The following is a 17,193-nucleotide window of genomic DNA, read 5'->3' as shown; positions in this document are numbered from 1 at the left end:
ACAAGTGCTTGTTTTATTGCTGATTTGGTTTTCCCCCTAAGAAACACATTGTAGAATGTTTTGCTACTCAGTTTGACAATAGGGTTATGTTCTGGTGGGAACATAATTGCCAATGCATAGCCCCTGTTAGCACAGTTTTTTTTAGTATTAACAGATAAAAAGGCAAAATAAATTACACAGTGTAAGATTACATTGTTTAGATATTCTGAAAGTCAGTTTTGATACATTTTCGATTCACTGCTTTCCTCTAGTGTAATCTTGTTAAATAAGACTTTTCAGTATAATATTCAAACACTTCTTTATTTTTTTTTTTTTGTCCTCATACACTGAAAACTTACACAGACGGATTTCTTCTTTGCCACTAGCCAATACGCCCATGTCTGCTTTACTTTGCTATCCGGGCTTGCCAGGCTTGACATCAGCTAATGAAAATGTAATCAATTTAATTTCAATAAAATGCATTAGTTAATTAGCTTTTTCCCTATTCCTCTCTCTCTCTCTCTGTTGCTCTCTCGCTCTCTCTCTCTCACACTGGTTTCCACTTCACTGCCATAGACTGTTCTGGGCAGCCAGCCAGGATCAAACCTGCAGTTCTGTGCCGTATTATTAATGCAGAGCTTGACTGCAGATGGCCCGGACAGGCAGGGTGCTGGACATGTGTATGTTCAGAGGTTGAAAACGATGGCCCATGTCTTTTGTTAGGATAAAGACTGATGTGCTGAGGGGCAAAGGCTTTCAGGCACAGGCCATTGACACACTACCCATTTACACAGTTCCAAAGAATAAATTAATATTAGGGCTTAAGTCTTAAAGACTGGTTTAGCAGAACAATGGAAGCAGATTTAATCCTGTTAAAGTATAATTTGGCTCAATTCCTAAGAAGACCATATGAAAAATAGGATGCTAAATCAATTAAGCTAGACAACTGATGCAAAGGCAGTGTTCTAAGCCAGTGCCTTTAGAAATGACTTGCTTTGTTCTTTTGACAAATCATTTTTAGATCCATGAAAAACAATGAAGTCCTGATGTTTTAAGTAGGACTGAAAAATATGTTAAAAAAAAATCATTTACGACTATGAATTATGTTTTGACATGCAAGAAACATGCATTAGCAATGGCAGATTCCTAAAAACCATCAATTATAAATACTACAGTTAACCTAACACATTTTTTTTCCAAGATGCGCTGCACGTCATCTAGGTAAACAGGGCCAATTTGACTTTCTGTAATCAAATATACAGTTGGTCAGTGTGTTTTTAAGAACTAATAAAATCCATTATATGCTCAGAGAAAGAATATCATTTTTCACAATAACAAATTATCATATAAATATCAATATATTTAGCCCAGTCCTAGAATTTACTCAAAACCGGTCCGGATCCCATGCAATTTCACAATTTCACAAATGTTAAGAGCAATTGTGAAATAAAAAAATTTGGAATCCTCTATTGTTTTTTTTTTATTATTCATTTCAAAATTTCTCCCATTTTATAGCAATTGTCCCACCCATTAAGTTTTAGTCTGCTGTATATACCCCATCACTGGTGATGAACACAAAGAAGATGAAGACTAGCACATTCCTCCTCTGATACACATGAATTCAGCCACCACCTCTTTTTGAGCTGCTGCTGATGCAGCATTGCTGAGTAGCATCACAGCACACTTGGAGGAAAGTGCAGCGACTCGTTTACAATACATCAGCTCACAGACGCTTTGTGCTGATCAACATCACCCTAGGAGTGATGTGGGGAAAGAGCACCATCTACCCACCCAGAGAGAGCAAGGCCAATCGTGCTCTCTCAGGGCTCCGGCAGCCGAAAGCAAGCTGCATGACTTGGATTCAAACCAACGATCTACCGATTATAGTGGCAGTGTTTAGCCACACAATCCTTTATTGTTATGAAATAAAATAAGCACTGAAACAAGCAAAATTGGAAGATTTAACTCTTAAAACTCCTTTGCCAATACTTTGTTTTGCATTTTGCCATTTTTTATCAGACCAAACATTTCCACAGCGTTCTAACTAATGTAAAATATTTTTGGTGTGTTTTTTTTTATTTTGAGCTTTGTACATTTAGATTCGTTGATAGAAATGAAAACCCAAAATGACAGAGAATTACCTCAGTGCTAACAGCCTCATCTGAGGGGTTGATGAGAACTACAGTCTCCAGGACACTGCTTTTGTGGTGCAAAATCTTCTGTCCTGTAACGCAAAAAAGAATAAAACAAAGTTAATTGCAATAATAAAAAAGAATACAGAAAATGTATTCAAAATTATCACTTCAATATTCCAACATGTATTTACAAGATGTGAATAATGAATGATTGAAGTACAATAATTATATTTGACAGATATCATTGTAGTGTAGTAGTAGTAGTCGTATCATTGATTATACACACAATGTGAGGACAATGCTGAAATGATAAATTGTTTAGCCCTAATAAAATCTTAGTATAACATTGGGTTATCATGGGGAGAGGATAGAAATAGCTTGGGAAAATTGATGGCATTCATATACATACAATCATTACTTATTAAATTAGGATTATTAGTATTTACTACAATATTAGTTTTTTTTTTCTTTTTTTTTTCTGATATAATAAAATCATATTGTCAAACATACAGCCTAAATCATTCATTTAATAAAGAGAGACATTTTCAGGGGCAACTATTGATCTTGCCATAATGAAAGTAGGTTATTTCATTTGTCTTTTGATTATGAAATCAACCACTGCATTCAATGAGTGACACTATTTTATAAAATAATATATTCTAATTTTTAACCTTTGTACAAAAAAACCTGCGTTTGTCCAGTTAAATATATTATCTTTGTTTGTGTGTTCAATCTTCATAACAAACATCTTATTAACCCATATTTAGGCAGCAACACCATGCCTCCCCTTTTCTCCGCTCAATTAGAGAGGAGACGAGCCTCATTTACAGTGTTTAATGGATTTTAGTGAAATTTCCCATTTTTCTTTTATGTGGATAAATCCACTCAACTGCAAATATATCAGTCTGACCAGTAATGGAAGGGGATGTCAAACTGACATAAATTTTAATCAACCGCAAGCAATTGTCTGCTCTGTCACTGACACAGAAAATGAGCCTTGGAGCTTGAGAAATACCCAGTGCCCCCCAGCACCGCCAGGTCAGGGTCTTCCCCTTCACACAAAATATAAATCACAGCAGGTGCTCTGTGTATTCAATAAATGATTTTCATGACCTAATGGTTATGGATTCACTTCCTGTATCCTAGCAACAATAACAGCAAGGTAAGGTGTATTATATATTACAGTACAGTACATCAGCAGGGCAGAAAATGTAAGAAGTAACAGCTTTTCTGCTGTAGAACGTGGAGCCTGCATGCAAAATGATCGTCACTGGTGTTTTAACTCTTACAGAATGAGTGCAAACATTTTGTTCTACTTTTTCTTATTACAATAGAACACACAGTTAAGTCATAATATTATAACCACCTTCTTTTTTTTTCTATTTTTAATGTCCCTTTTTCAGCCCCATAGGAGCCCTCTATAATAATCTAGAATTACAGACTATAATAGTATTACCTTCCTTTAATCCTGTTCTTTAATAGCCACAGGATAGACCACCAATGAACAGCTATTATTTGGGTTTTGGGTCATTATTCTCAGCATTGCAGTGGCTGCACTGACATGGTGGTGGTATATGAGGTATTAGATGGTATTTTTGCTGGTATGAGTAGATCAGACACAGCAGCAGTGCTGCTGGAGTTTTTAAACACTGCATCCACTTACTGTCCACAGTATTAGACAGTCCTCCCTGCAAAAAAAACTAAACCTTAGCTAGTAAAATGATCTGATTTCAAGGCAATAAATCTTTTTTTCTCTGATAAGAATTGAAAGTGTAAGATTATTTTGCTTATTTTAGAAAGAATGATCTTAATCACTTTTGCTAAGAGTTTAAGTCACCAGTCGAGTTATTCTGATTATTGTATCCAAATTTAAGCCTAAAAAACAGTGCTTTTGCTTAATTTAAGTCTTACTTCACTCATTTTGAGACTTTGCAAAGACTTAATTCAAGAATTTTTACTAAGAAAAGTGATTTTTTTTGCTTAATATAAGCACATACATTTCAATTTACATACATTTTGTCTAGTTTTTGCCAATGGACTAGACAACTAAACTGACCAACGTAAACTGTGCAGCACCAGATTCAGAACTTCTCGTCTAAATTTGCATAGATTGGATGGTGGAGAACCATCTAGATGTAAATTTAGACGAGAAGTTCTGAATCTGTTGCTGCACAGTTTACGTTGGTCAGTCTCTAACTCTTCACCAGTGCTTACAGGATGCTGTTTGCTGAATATTAGTGATTGGTGGAATATTCTCAGTCCAGCAGTGACACTGAGGTGTTTAAACACTCTAGCAGCACTGCTGTGTCTGATCCACTCAGACTGACTTCTATTTGAGAGAAACTAAAAGGAAGGTTTTTTCCTTCTACTATAAAGTTATTATCTTAGAGATACAAGGCTGTCTGACATCAACAATATAGAACAAAGTATTAGAATACATATTTAACATATCTGAAAGTATAGAGACCAGCTAAACGTACAGAATGAATGAAACACAAGGACATTTTATAACCATGTTTTACATACAACCATTTACATTTAGCTCTCATCCACATACACACCAGAGAGAAGAGGCAGCCAATCACACTCTGCATACTCTCAACCAGAAACGACTGTCTCAGGATAGAGTTCCAATCCATTTGTGGGAATAGAGTCAAACACTTACCCACACACATACTTACAAGCATCCACGCACACCAGGACAATTTAGAGCATCTGTTTTTTTTTGGCAATTTTTTCTGAGTGTCAAATGTACCAGATCTTTATGTTTTTGGATTGAGGGAGGAGACTGGAGTTCCCAGAGGAAACCCATGCATTAACAAGGAGAACATGAGAACAAGCTCCACCTAGATAGGGACTTGAACCCAAGACACCAGTCCTGGAAGGCAAATGTCCAAATGTTTGTGGATGCCCCTTCTAATTAATGCATCCATTGCTGACACATAACAGATGTGCAAATACACATTCACACCTTGTCTATTCACTGTAAATAAGCACTTCCAAAAGTATAGAACTCTCTGGAGCAGATAAAAATGAGACTACTGACACAATGTCCATTATCAGGCATGGGCTGCAGCATAGAGTTGTGTTCTCTGGAATGAAGACAATCCATCCAGTACTTTGGGGATAAGGTAGGAAGAGTTGGAAATGACTTCGAGTTGTGATCATCCATGACCACATGACCTCACCAATGCGTTTAATCGTCAAATGCAATCAAATCCTCACAGCAGTGCTATGCTACACTCTTTTTAATACCATTCATTTTAAGAAATTAAGAAACAACCAATGGGCAAGTGTCCCAATAATTTTGTCCATGTAGCATATCTAATAATACCTTTAGTAAAAACAAAAAAAAATCTCATTCTTTTGTCTTAGCAAATCTGTGGGAACCTTAATTATGCTCTGCTCAAGACCAGGTGTGTGTGCATCCAGGGGGCTTGATCACACAGTGCAGGTAATTACAGTGTCATTTCACACCTGCTGAGTCATCATTAATCACGCAGATTTATTTTTTTATACCTCCTCCTCCACTCTTCCAACATTTCATTTTTTTCCTAATAAAATGCTTAGCCTTGTCAGATTTTGGGTGATTATGACTTGTAAGACCAGCTTTCATCTCAATTCTTTGAAATGTTTAAACATTTCTGCATTATTTAATGCTAAGACTTAATTCACAGTAATTTGTTGTGAAATGTATTGTTCTATAAAAACATACAGTCAGCTCACAATGTTACTTAAAACCCCTTAAGGCCTGTAAAAACTATTATAATCATTTCTCACATCTACAAACAGTCTCAAAGGATACGAAAAAATTATCCTAAAGAAAAAGCAGAATATTTTAGTTGGGTTTACCACTATTTTACCATTATCAATACTACCTTTTCTATGTCTAATACAAGCTAATGAACGCTGCACTGACCTACAGATAGAACATGTGTGTGGGTTCTTCTCCACTAAATGTGGATGTGATTTCGCCTGATTCACTTTTCTTTTTTCATGGACAATTCTTACCAGATGCAGTAGGTCGCAGTCATTGCCACACACTGCTGCACTGTTCACATTGGGTGGCAATGGTTGTTATGATGTATTCCCAGTACACGCGTCACACTGTGGATTGAAAACGTGAAAATCCCGCTAGGGGTGTACTCTATTGTATTGTATGCAATAATAATATTAATATTTGATATTAATAAATAATATAATCAATAATTATTAATATTTATTATTAATAATATTGTCAAAATGTTTAAAATATTGTTATCTCAAAAATAGTCTGAAATATTGTGCTATTATTTTAGGATCATATGGGCCATCATGGTACAACCTTTTTGCTATTTGTATCAAAAGGAAATTTCACACTGTTTTCATTTCCCATTAAATCATATCTATTATAGACAGATTATACCTGTCCAGTATACTTTATTTCACTTGGATATAAAGAGTACATTATATTAATTTTGTTGTAGTAGTAGTGTATTTTGGAAATTACTATTTTTAATTTAATATTTTGTCATATAGTTATCGTTTTGCAAAAATGCAATGTTGTGATATTATTTTGTGGCCATATCGCCCACCCCTAATGCCCACAATACTTTAACTTCCAGAAATGAAATGAACCATTCATCCTGCATCCACTATCAGGTGTCCCTCAGTCTATGATTATTCACATTGCCTTGCCAGGAGCACGCTGGCCAGTGATCAGCCTCACTCACAAGATAACACCTCACAACTTATACAGGTGTGGCGGTTACCACGCTGTTCCCTGAGGTAAAACTTCCTGTTTCATTTACCTACTGCTATCTCATGACTTTTGGCATGTCAGTATAAATTGGGCCATAACATATGTAAATTAGAGTCTACTAATAGTTTTTACAACTCGATGTTCCAGATGACCTCATAAGGAGACGGCACTCTCTGTTCTACAGGCAGAAGCTGTCAGCGGTATCCCGCCTAAAATGCTAATGCAGGATCTCCCAACTGTCTGATGGGTGTTCCGCTAGGCCGCTTTGTTCTTGCCCAGAGCTCCACAAGTTCCCTTTGTTATTTATTTAATATGTTTCTTTTCTGATCCCCTTCACTGTTGCGTAACTGCACCACTGCGTTTTCTTGCCCTTGTTCTCTTTGATCAGAAGCTGCTAAAGGCACAGCTCCTTTGGGGAAACCCTGCTGCTGAGGATCTACAAGAAGGAATAAAACAGAGAGAGAGAGAGAGGGGAAAGTGGAGAGAGGAGACATCTGCAGAGTTTTTTGCTGATTTCTGTGGTCCTCCGGTAATTTTAGTCCCGTTTGGAAGCACATCTCTGAGTTTCATCACCTCACATTTAATAAAATAGCTATTTTTCCACTGCAACACACCATAATTACAGTTTGAGCGCGCGTTTCCACGGAGATCCACGTAAACACAACAGTGAGTGAAAATGAGGGGGTACTGAACGCGATGTCATGTGACCAAGAAAGCCCAAAAACTCACTGGTCCTCCTGTTTTTTCAATTGCAGTCCAGATGCAGGAGTTTTATCACTGAGTAGAAGTGTGAAATATTTTTCATAGGCGTCCCCCTGAAAAAACTAATCCCATCCCGATAGAGCAGTTTTTTTTTCATATATGGATTAAATAGACTATAAAAGAAAGTTATGTTTTGAATGTTTCAAATATTTACTTATTTCTTTTAAGAAATCGCTATTTTTATAACATTAATAAGCTCAAAGTAGCTCCACTCTCTACTGGTAGAATTCTGAAGTCCCTGGTATTTAAAACAAGTCACTGAAAACTAGGTAATTCATTAAAATGTATTAAGTCCAGATAAGTTGACTGACGAGTACAAACTAATAGGTACCATAGGGGAAAAGTATGCAAATTCTGCTGTATTTTGAAATACTGGGGACGAACGAAGATGAGCTATAAGACAACATTTGTAGTTGTTATCATGTTTCACTACAAGTCCATTTTACACCTGATTATTAATTTAAAGAATCATATTTACATAATTCTTACTAATACCTAGTAAGTAATACCTAGTAATACCTAATACTGTTTTTCTTTAACTAAGGAAAATCTACATCATACTAGTTAAGCATCATGCATGTTTATATTTGAGAAAAGAGATGAGTTCTAAAAAGAGGTGATTCTCTGATTCCAGGCATTTGGCACTCGAGAGTCAACACCAAGGCTTTGGAGAGAAGTTCCAGTTTACCTGCACTCAGACACAAGCAACTTGAGACATTCTACTGTCACTGTCTGGACAGCTAGTCTGAACAATGCATCCTTCCACATCACACACTCTTATAAATAAACTGTGGAGATCAGAGTAGAATGTTAATGTTGAGTGTCTCACAGTCAAACAGCATGAGCACTGCTGAAACATCTAACAACTTAAAGAAGCTGACAGCAGAAAATCAGGTATAGTTTAGGAGCACTCTCAGCAAAACTTTTTTCGGTGCTGCATAGAACCAGGACTCAAAGAACCATTGAGATGGGTATTTGTTTGGTTGAGGGAGAATAATAGTTTAGACTGTGTACAAGAAGGTTGGATCTCAATTATTGGTAATCCTGTATAGAACATTTGCCATTGATTGAAGACCCTTGAAGGACCTGGATATAAGGACATAGATCCTGTGTAGATGGGTGAATGTAACACAAATTAGCTGACCAGACTGCTTTCTTAGGGCAAATTCTATGAAATGCTTTTACTGCACTGTAAAATTAAGGGGCCACTTAAAAATGATGAGTTTCTTTGATTTTTCCAAATTGAAAACCTCTGGAATATAATCAAGAGGAAGATGGATGATCACAAGCCATCAAACCAACCTGAACTGCTTGCACCAAGGAGTGGCATACAGTTATCTAAAAGCAGTGTGTAAGACTGGTGGAGGAGAAAAAACAGGGTTATTCCACCAAATATTGATTTTTAAACTCTTAAAACTTTATGAATATGAACTTGTTTTCTTTGCATTATTTGAGCTCTGAAAGCTCTGCATCTTTTTTTGTATTTCAGCCATTTCTCATTTTCTGCAAATAAATGCTCTAAATTACAATATTTTTATTTGGAATTTTACTCACACATAGGCTTATAAATAGCAAAATCAGAGAAACTGATTCAGAAACTGAAGTGCTTTCTTTTTTTCCCAGAATTTACCTGAACACACCTCACTTCCAGACCACCACGCCCTTTATTCCTAGATTTATTCCTAAACTCCAATGCAATTGCGACGCCGTGTGCACAAGGCGGGAAAATAGACTGTTAAAGGGGTGTAAGACAGCAAAAAGCATCAGGACATGCCTTGTGCAGGGTGTACGATAGGACCCAAATCTCTTAACTTAAACAGGTGTGGGCATTCCTATGCCATCCTCTGAGGATATTCTTTATGAATAACTTACATACTGCTATCCCATGACTTTTAACATCCCTGTGTAAAATAGGTCATAACATACAGTACAAATTTACGTGCCACTATTTCTGTTTTTGTTTGTTTTTTTTAAGCAAGAAATGTGCATTTAAAGGGCTGACCTTTATCTCTGTTGAAGTGTTGAACTTATTTTGACATTTGACTTTTGAAAGTCTTTTGGGCTGTGGTGTTCAGACACTTGCATAAGACTTTAATTAAACTGATATATGTGTCCCTGAAGAGCAACAGAGGTGCGAGCTCATGCACAAGTTAATAAGACAAGATCTCTTGTCATTCATACCATCAGTCATATAATTAGAAGCTTAAAATTTTACACTGGCTGTGATAGTATTGTGATCAAAAAGAGGTTAATGGCACAAAAATACAAAAATATAATTTTATTTCAACTTTTATCATATCAAAAATTAAATCACATTCTGATAAAAAAAAAAAACACAGCATGTATCTAAAATATCAATCACGCTCTTTATTTGAACTGACCTTTAAGGGTTCAATAATCTCTCTTGGTTCTCTAGGGTTTTCTAGGGTCTATGTACCCACTGCTGTTCCTAAATAACCCCCTTTTTGTCAGAGCGCACCCAGACCCTTGCTTTACACCCCAGCATGACAGCTTTCTTAAAGTGACCCTCCATCATCCGCAGCAGCTGAGGAGCAGCAGCATCATTACCGAGTGGCCTCAGAAATGAGGGAGCCTCCATTTCAGGAAGAAAAACAGCTGCAGTCCGATTCCCCAGAGGGAAAAATAGGGGAAAATTAGGGAAAGATCAGAGTCAGCGGTGCGAGACTTTGTTCCCCACAATTACTCCTGCTCAATAGCAGGGCCTTTTCCTGAGCTCAACGAGGGACTGAGCGGGATAGCTGTCGCTGACTATTATCCACATGACTGGCTAAAGTAAAGCCTATAAAGTCACTTCACACAGCTGACCGTGCCCAGATTATCCTGACTTCAACTCATCCACATCGGAACACGCCTGTATGTGCAAATGAAACATGATAGAATTTCTCCTGATCCTGATCTTCCCCGTCTTTAAATTTCAAAGAGTATCCCGGCTAAGCCCCTTAACAGGCAGACATTTTCGTAGATTTGTTGGCTTACACACATTTATCTTGAGAATTTCTATTTAAACATCACATCATGTTTGATAAGAAATGTTACTAAAAATCCTAATTGTAATTGTAATAGAACATATTTAAAAAATGAAGTAAATCTGTAGCTGTCAAAATATAATGAATTAAAAATCATAAAATTCATTTCTACTTATCAATATTTTCCTGAATACAAATCAAACCTTTAGTTTCATTACAGATATCTTTTTTAGCATTTTTATGTCTTATTTTTCAATGTAAGAATTTTGGGTCGATTCCTCTTGCTAATCTATAATGATTAAATGGAGTAGAGAGTGAACAGGCTGCTTCTCCTAGTGTCCTTTAGGAGTTTCCAAAGCCCTCATAGTTTTCACAATGTTAATAACTTTAATAATTTTACTGCAACTACAAAACTGTATTTCTGCCAAGTATATCAAAATATATTTAGAATGTCAGCTTCTTATGTTGTAAAAATGAAATTAACATTTAATTAACACACACTCTTAATTATGAAAGAAACATCTCATTAACATCTATTATAAAATATTATGTTGTGAAAATGCACCAAATTTGGGCTGTATTAGTAAATGACATGCAGCATCCAATAATACTGAAGAACTATCCTGTAATCATGGTACATTATGCCATACAAAAACAACATACGCTGAAATGGGGACATATCCCTTAATAATGACATATATTAATAATATTATGCCATAAAAATGAGTTGTAGGTTGTATTTATAAATAAAAAGCTAATAATTATGAGAAAGCATCTTGTTCGTATAAGATATCAGGTCACAAAAACAACTTTATATCTCGTAATCTAGTAATTATGAAATAAACTTAATCTCTTAATAATGAATTATATCATAAAATGCCACTTTGTTTTGACAATTATGTCACAAAAACTCATCATAACAAGATACTTATTCATAAATAAGAGATGTATATCATATCATTTTTACGAGATAATATCTCATAATAATTACATGCTTGGCATATTAGACACATATTTACCTTTTTATTTAGATTTTCCCCTTTTTAATGAGTTAAATGCTTCTGTGATGTTACAAAAACCTTAGCTCCACCCCTTCAGGCTCAGGTAATAAGATATATGCACAATATATGGTAACCAATCAGATCTCAGATCAGTTATATATCAGTCCTAAAGGCACAATTAAAACACAGCACCACTCTAGTACCATTCTAGGGGACAAAAGAAGTGTTCATATAAAATATTTTTTTTTGATTCAGCAATTGTGACAGCCTTAAGACAAACACATTCTAATTGTAGCTTTAGTATCTCTTTCTCTTCCTGTTTTTTTGTAACTAAGAATAGGTCCAATTAACATTTCTATAAAAGAGGATGTCAAAACCACATACATATTTCTGGTTACATATATTGACTACTTAACCATTCTGCTATAAGGAGATTATATTTTTTGTATTTTGTAGACTAAATTAAGTCAGACCATGTTCTAAAGCAAACTTCAGATATCAAACATGTTTTCAGCGGCATTGTAGGGGTTATAAGAGGCTGAAAATCTTCATTTAAAACAAATTTTTGGGTTATAAAACAACAGAAAAATGTTCAAAGTGGACCAATGGGTGAATAAAAATGGATTTAGGCTTTCTGACAGCCCTCATGTGTAGACACTTACCTGTGTGGTATTTAAGTGTATGTCTCTCTTTCTTCTTAGTATAACTGAGAATTAATCTACTAAGCATTTTCTTAGGCCTGTGTGAAAGGTCGCATGTCAGTCAGTTCCTGTTACTCAACAAGGTTGCCTGCTATTCAGCTACAGTATGTTGCCTGCTTGTCTGTTGTGTTGATTAGCAGCATTAGCCTAGCATCTTTCCACTAGCATCTTTCACTCTACTCTAAAGACGCAAACATGCCGAAAGGCTCAGTTACAACAACAAAAACTGCCTGTTTAACTCTAGAGGATTAAGAGAATAATCTAAGATATAAGAAAAGTGATAATGAAAGCTCAAATTAGGATTTGAAAGTGGACATCAGATCACAATAAATAAATAAATCAGTATAGCATCCCTCATATATACAGTATATGTTTATAATACTGGCCTTAGCATATCCCTGATACTAAAGTGCATTTCATGAAAACAATCTTTGGGTTGTATTACATCTATTAATGTTAATGACGGAAAAGCAACCTTAAAAAAACGTTTACTAAACGTTTCCTAGTAGGTTTTGGTTAGTATTAAAAAGTATGCCATTGAATCAATGTTCATTTAAAGGTTTGGAATGATTAGGGCTTATTACACTCACATTTATATTTTTAGCCAAAAGACGCTCCATATTATAATATGAATTATTATTTATTATTAAAAATATCCCTGTCCACACTGCAAAAGCATAGTACAGGCTATACGAATAAAACACAAACAAGATATACATATTTAATTTAGGTAACTTTTAACACAAACAATACATATAAAACCATAAAGCTGAATCAATGAACACTGATTTATCATAGTTTTGCTATCTGGGCAATATTTTAAAAAATGCGTCTAATAATCATTGTTTGCCTATGATGTCAAAAGACCACAAATATGTCAACTGGTTTGGCTCATTCAAAATGCCTGCTCCATCATTCAGATATATGGAGAAGATATTTTTTGTTTTTGCAGAAGAAATTAAGTGAACCTATATTCTAAACCACCTTGATTTGCTTGCTTGTCTGTTGCATTTGTTAGCAACATTAGCCTAGCATCTCCAATGCAATTCTTTTCAAAACTGTGATATATCTAATTGAATTCAAAACCTCATACCCAGATATATAATTTAAACTTGGGCCATTTTTGCAAAGCTATGGCACAGCTATAACCCACTGTCAGTGCTGGTAATCTGCATTCAAGCCAAAAGAAGCTCACATGTTGTGAATGCACATTTGACCCACATGTACCAAAACATATCCTGTCCACTTATGGCATACATTTGGCAGTGCTGAATTTAAAGTGAAGTAAATGTAAGCCATGTGCACCAAAATGAACATTTTTTTCAGATATACCAAGACATATCACCACAAACTAAGTCAGTATTTCTAACAACCCTCATATGCACAGCCAGTATGCATTTTCCAATATTGTCTTTTCTTCTTTTCCCACACTGTAAATTAGTCTAATAATAATTTCTGTAACCTGATGTCAAAGAGACATAGGGTTTTATGCTATGTTATTATGTCATAATTATTGCTGAATCACATATCACCCTGCATCATTTCAGGTGATTAGATATACTATAATTGCACTTGGTGCACAGGGATGGCAATTTGGTTTAAGCACTATTGATCCCATTACAGAAGCTGCTGCTCTTTATTGATTCTGTATGGTCTCTCTGTCTGCCCTGCCTTTGTGCTGAATGGGGGTGCTGCCATTGCAAATATCATCAAAAAAACTCATGATGCTTTTTAAAAGTGTGGTTTTAATGTTTTTTCCACCTTATCTCTGTGGAATACAGTCAATTACTGCGGGCATCTTAGAATTTCAGCACAGTATACTGTTTCACCAACGCAATAGTCACATCACAGGATGGACAATGTCATTTAAGGCAAACAATGGGTGTGTCCCAATTACTAATTAATAATACTATCTAGGATTGAATTGTGTGAAAGTTGAGGATACTCAAATGTCTATTATACATACCGTATGTATAGGTGGTTGTTTTGTGTGTGTGGTTATGATGAATGCCATTATCCTACAATGCAACGTAAAATGAACAGAGTGACCTTGCAGTGACTGATGCTAGCACAACATTGCTTCATCTTGTCCTGTAAGCATGGCAATATATTGTGTAATAACCTTTCAAAAGATGCAGCAGTCTATATCTTATATTTATATGTAATACGCAACTGGGACACAGCCGAAAAGAGGCAAATGAGGCAAATCTGCTTAATATATTTTACTGTGCTCAAATGTATGCATTGATTATGTGGATACACATTAGGGGGTTGCCATATCATATCGTCTGCAATAATATCGGCACCATTTTTAAATATTATTCAAATATTTATAGGGACATCAGGACACATCTTTGTTGCTGTTTGTAGCAAAAGAAAAATTCACACTGTTATAATTTTCCATTAAATATCTACTAGACAGAATATATTTGTCCAGTATAATATATTTTACCTCAGTACTGGATATATGGAGTGTATTTCTAGTATCATGAGATGTTGGATTATTTATTAGGGTTCAAGCACCGAAGGTGCGTAGAACCCTATTGTTTTTGCTAAGATTTTTCTTCTTCTTCTTCTTCTTCTTCTTATTATTAGGGTTCAAGCACCGAAGGTGCGTAGAACCCTATTGTTTTTGCTAAGATTTTTCTTATTAGGGGTTCGAGCACGTAGTGCTAGAAACCCTATTGTAATTGTTCTGATTATTATTATTATTATTATTATTATAGTTCTTATTCTTTTTCTGCCATAGAAGTGATTGGGCAGAAGAAACCGTAAGGCCTACGGGGCTGAGACTTGGTCATATGGTAGTACTTCTCACCGCTACTCAGATTCAAAAGATGAGCCCAATCGGCCTCAAGGGGGCGCTATGGCGAAGGTCAATGCGTTTGGCCTCGTAACTCCCACGCCCTGATAGCTAGAGCAAAAATTCTTGCATTATATGATTCCTTGGTTAATGGCAAATCAAAAAGGTCAATAGAACCACTAAGCTCCGCCCACTTAGATTTTTTGCTATTTAGCAGAATATGCAAAACCTACTTTTGAGAACTTGTCCTAGGGTCATTGACCAATCCTGTCATATTTGGTGTCAAACAACTCAGCAGAGTCCCAACCTCAATAATTATCGAAAAAATTGTGAAATTTGTAAACAATATGGCCGCCATATGCAAATTAATCTTACCGTGGCACACCCAAATTTACTCTAACAGCTGTAACTTTTGAATGCTTAAACCTACACTAATGCCACTTTACAACTTTGATGCCAACATGATTCTGAGGTAGCCCGTCAATCTGTGTAGACATACGCCCCCAGGGGGCGGAGCCAAAGCTAAAAATCTGTTTCTCAGGAACCGTACAAGCTATCAAGCTCTCGTTTGGCATGTATCCTCTGTGGCCTATGTCCTAATGGACTACTCAAGGATATTTTGATGTGTGAATTTTTGTGGTCGCTATTAGCCAATCAGATTACAGCAAGCTTTTGACAGGCTAAACAATCACCAATCAGGACGATACTTATATTGTACATGTATATGAGGGCCTTCTATCATCCATTAAAATATGGCGTTGATTGGCCTCTAGGGGGCGCTATAGCAGAAAATCAGTTATATCTAAAGGTACAAGTGGCCTAGGCTTGTTATTCTTTTTGAGTTTTATGCTTTGCTGTAACCTTTACAACTTTGTAATTACATGTCTTTACCAAAAATGTATTGTTTTGCATCAGTGGCCAGTAGAGTAAAAATTGCACTTTTTGAACTAGTCCCTGGATATTCAACCAATTAAATCAAATTGGTCTTTTCACAATCTTGAGACCGTGTAGGTAAATAATTATCAAAAAAATGTTAGAATTTTAACTTTTTATGGCCCCAACACCTTGATCAAACATGTACGTGAAAGCCTTTTCAGAGTTATTTGGCCAAAACTCTGTCAAAGTTTAAAACATGCCAAAACTGTTGAAGCTACTAATTAACAATGACATTTGAAGCACATGTGCCATGTATGAGCCAAATAAGTCTTCAGTAGGCTCTACAGTGAAAAAATAACTATTTTCAATTTATTCCATTTATCGCTATTTTCCAACCTAAATGGACAGAAGACATGAACCTTTCACCCTATCAACACACAAATTTATACACATATATAGACTGATAATCTGATCTTGATTGCAAATTTTCAGCCAAATCGGACATGTTTTGCCTCTACAACGGCTGGAAAACTACAGCGATTTTGTAGGCCTCAAGCCTGTATTATCGCTTTTTTCAAATCTAAATTGACAGAAGTCAGGAACCTTTGACCCTATTGACACAGAAATTGACATACATATATAGACTGATATTGTGATCATGATTGCAAATTTTGAGCCAAATCAGATATTTTTTGCCTCTAATATGGCCAAAGAGCAACAGCCATTTTGTAGGCCATAAGCCTGTATTATCACTTTTTTCAAACCTAAATGGTCAGAAGTAAGGAACATTTGACCCTATCAACACACAAATTTACATACATGTATATACAGACCAGTTGATCATGAGTACCAATTTGGAGCCCAATCGGACTTTTCTTCTCTTTTTAATAAATAGAAACACACTGATAGGGAATGTTCTGTCTTTCTGATAGAGTGATAGATTTCCAGCAGGTTATATGTGGTCTCTTGCTGCGCTCTGGTGGTCATTTGGTGAAACAGTTACATTTGAATTATTCTAAATTAAAGCTCTGCTGAACTTATTCAATCTTGCTTGTCTTGCTTAATTGAACATATTTATCCTTCTTGTTCATGATGGTCAGCCACCTGGGTCATTCTTGTTTATGCTCCACACACTTAATTTTTTTTTAAATTTGCATAATATGCAAAACCTACTTTTGAGATCTTGTCCTTGGATCCTTGACCAATCA

General features: G+C 35.7%; 1 protein-coding gene across 1 annotated transcript in view; it reads right to left on the bottom strand.

Moving 5' to 3' along the window:
* map1b (microtubule-associated protein 1B) overlaps positions 1–17,193 on the bottom strand; it is a 47,056-nt gene that overhangs the window by 12,675 nt on the left and 17,188 nt on the right. The window contains exon 3 of the mRNA XM_007259619.4: positions 2,121–2,203. Coding sequence (XP_007259681.3) covers positions 2,121–2,203 — 83 coding nt within the window. The remainder of the gene's footprint in view (positions 1–2,120; positions 2,204–17,193) is intronic.

This window comes from Astyanax mexicanus, chromosome 1 (genome assembly GCF_023375975.1).
Source record: "Astyanax mexicanus isolate ESR-SI-001 chromosome 1, AstMex3_surface, whole genome shotgun sequence".
NCBI classification, from domain to species: Eukaryota; Metazoa; Chordata; class Actinopteri; order Characiformes; family Acestrorhamphidae; genus Astyanax; species Astyanax mexicanus.
Note: the sequence above shows the minus strand (reverse complement) of the source record. Positions and strands in the feature narration are given on the sequence as shown.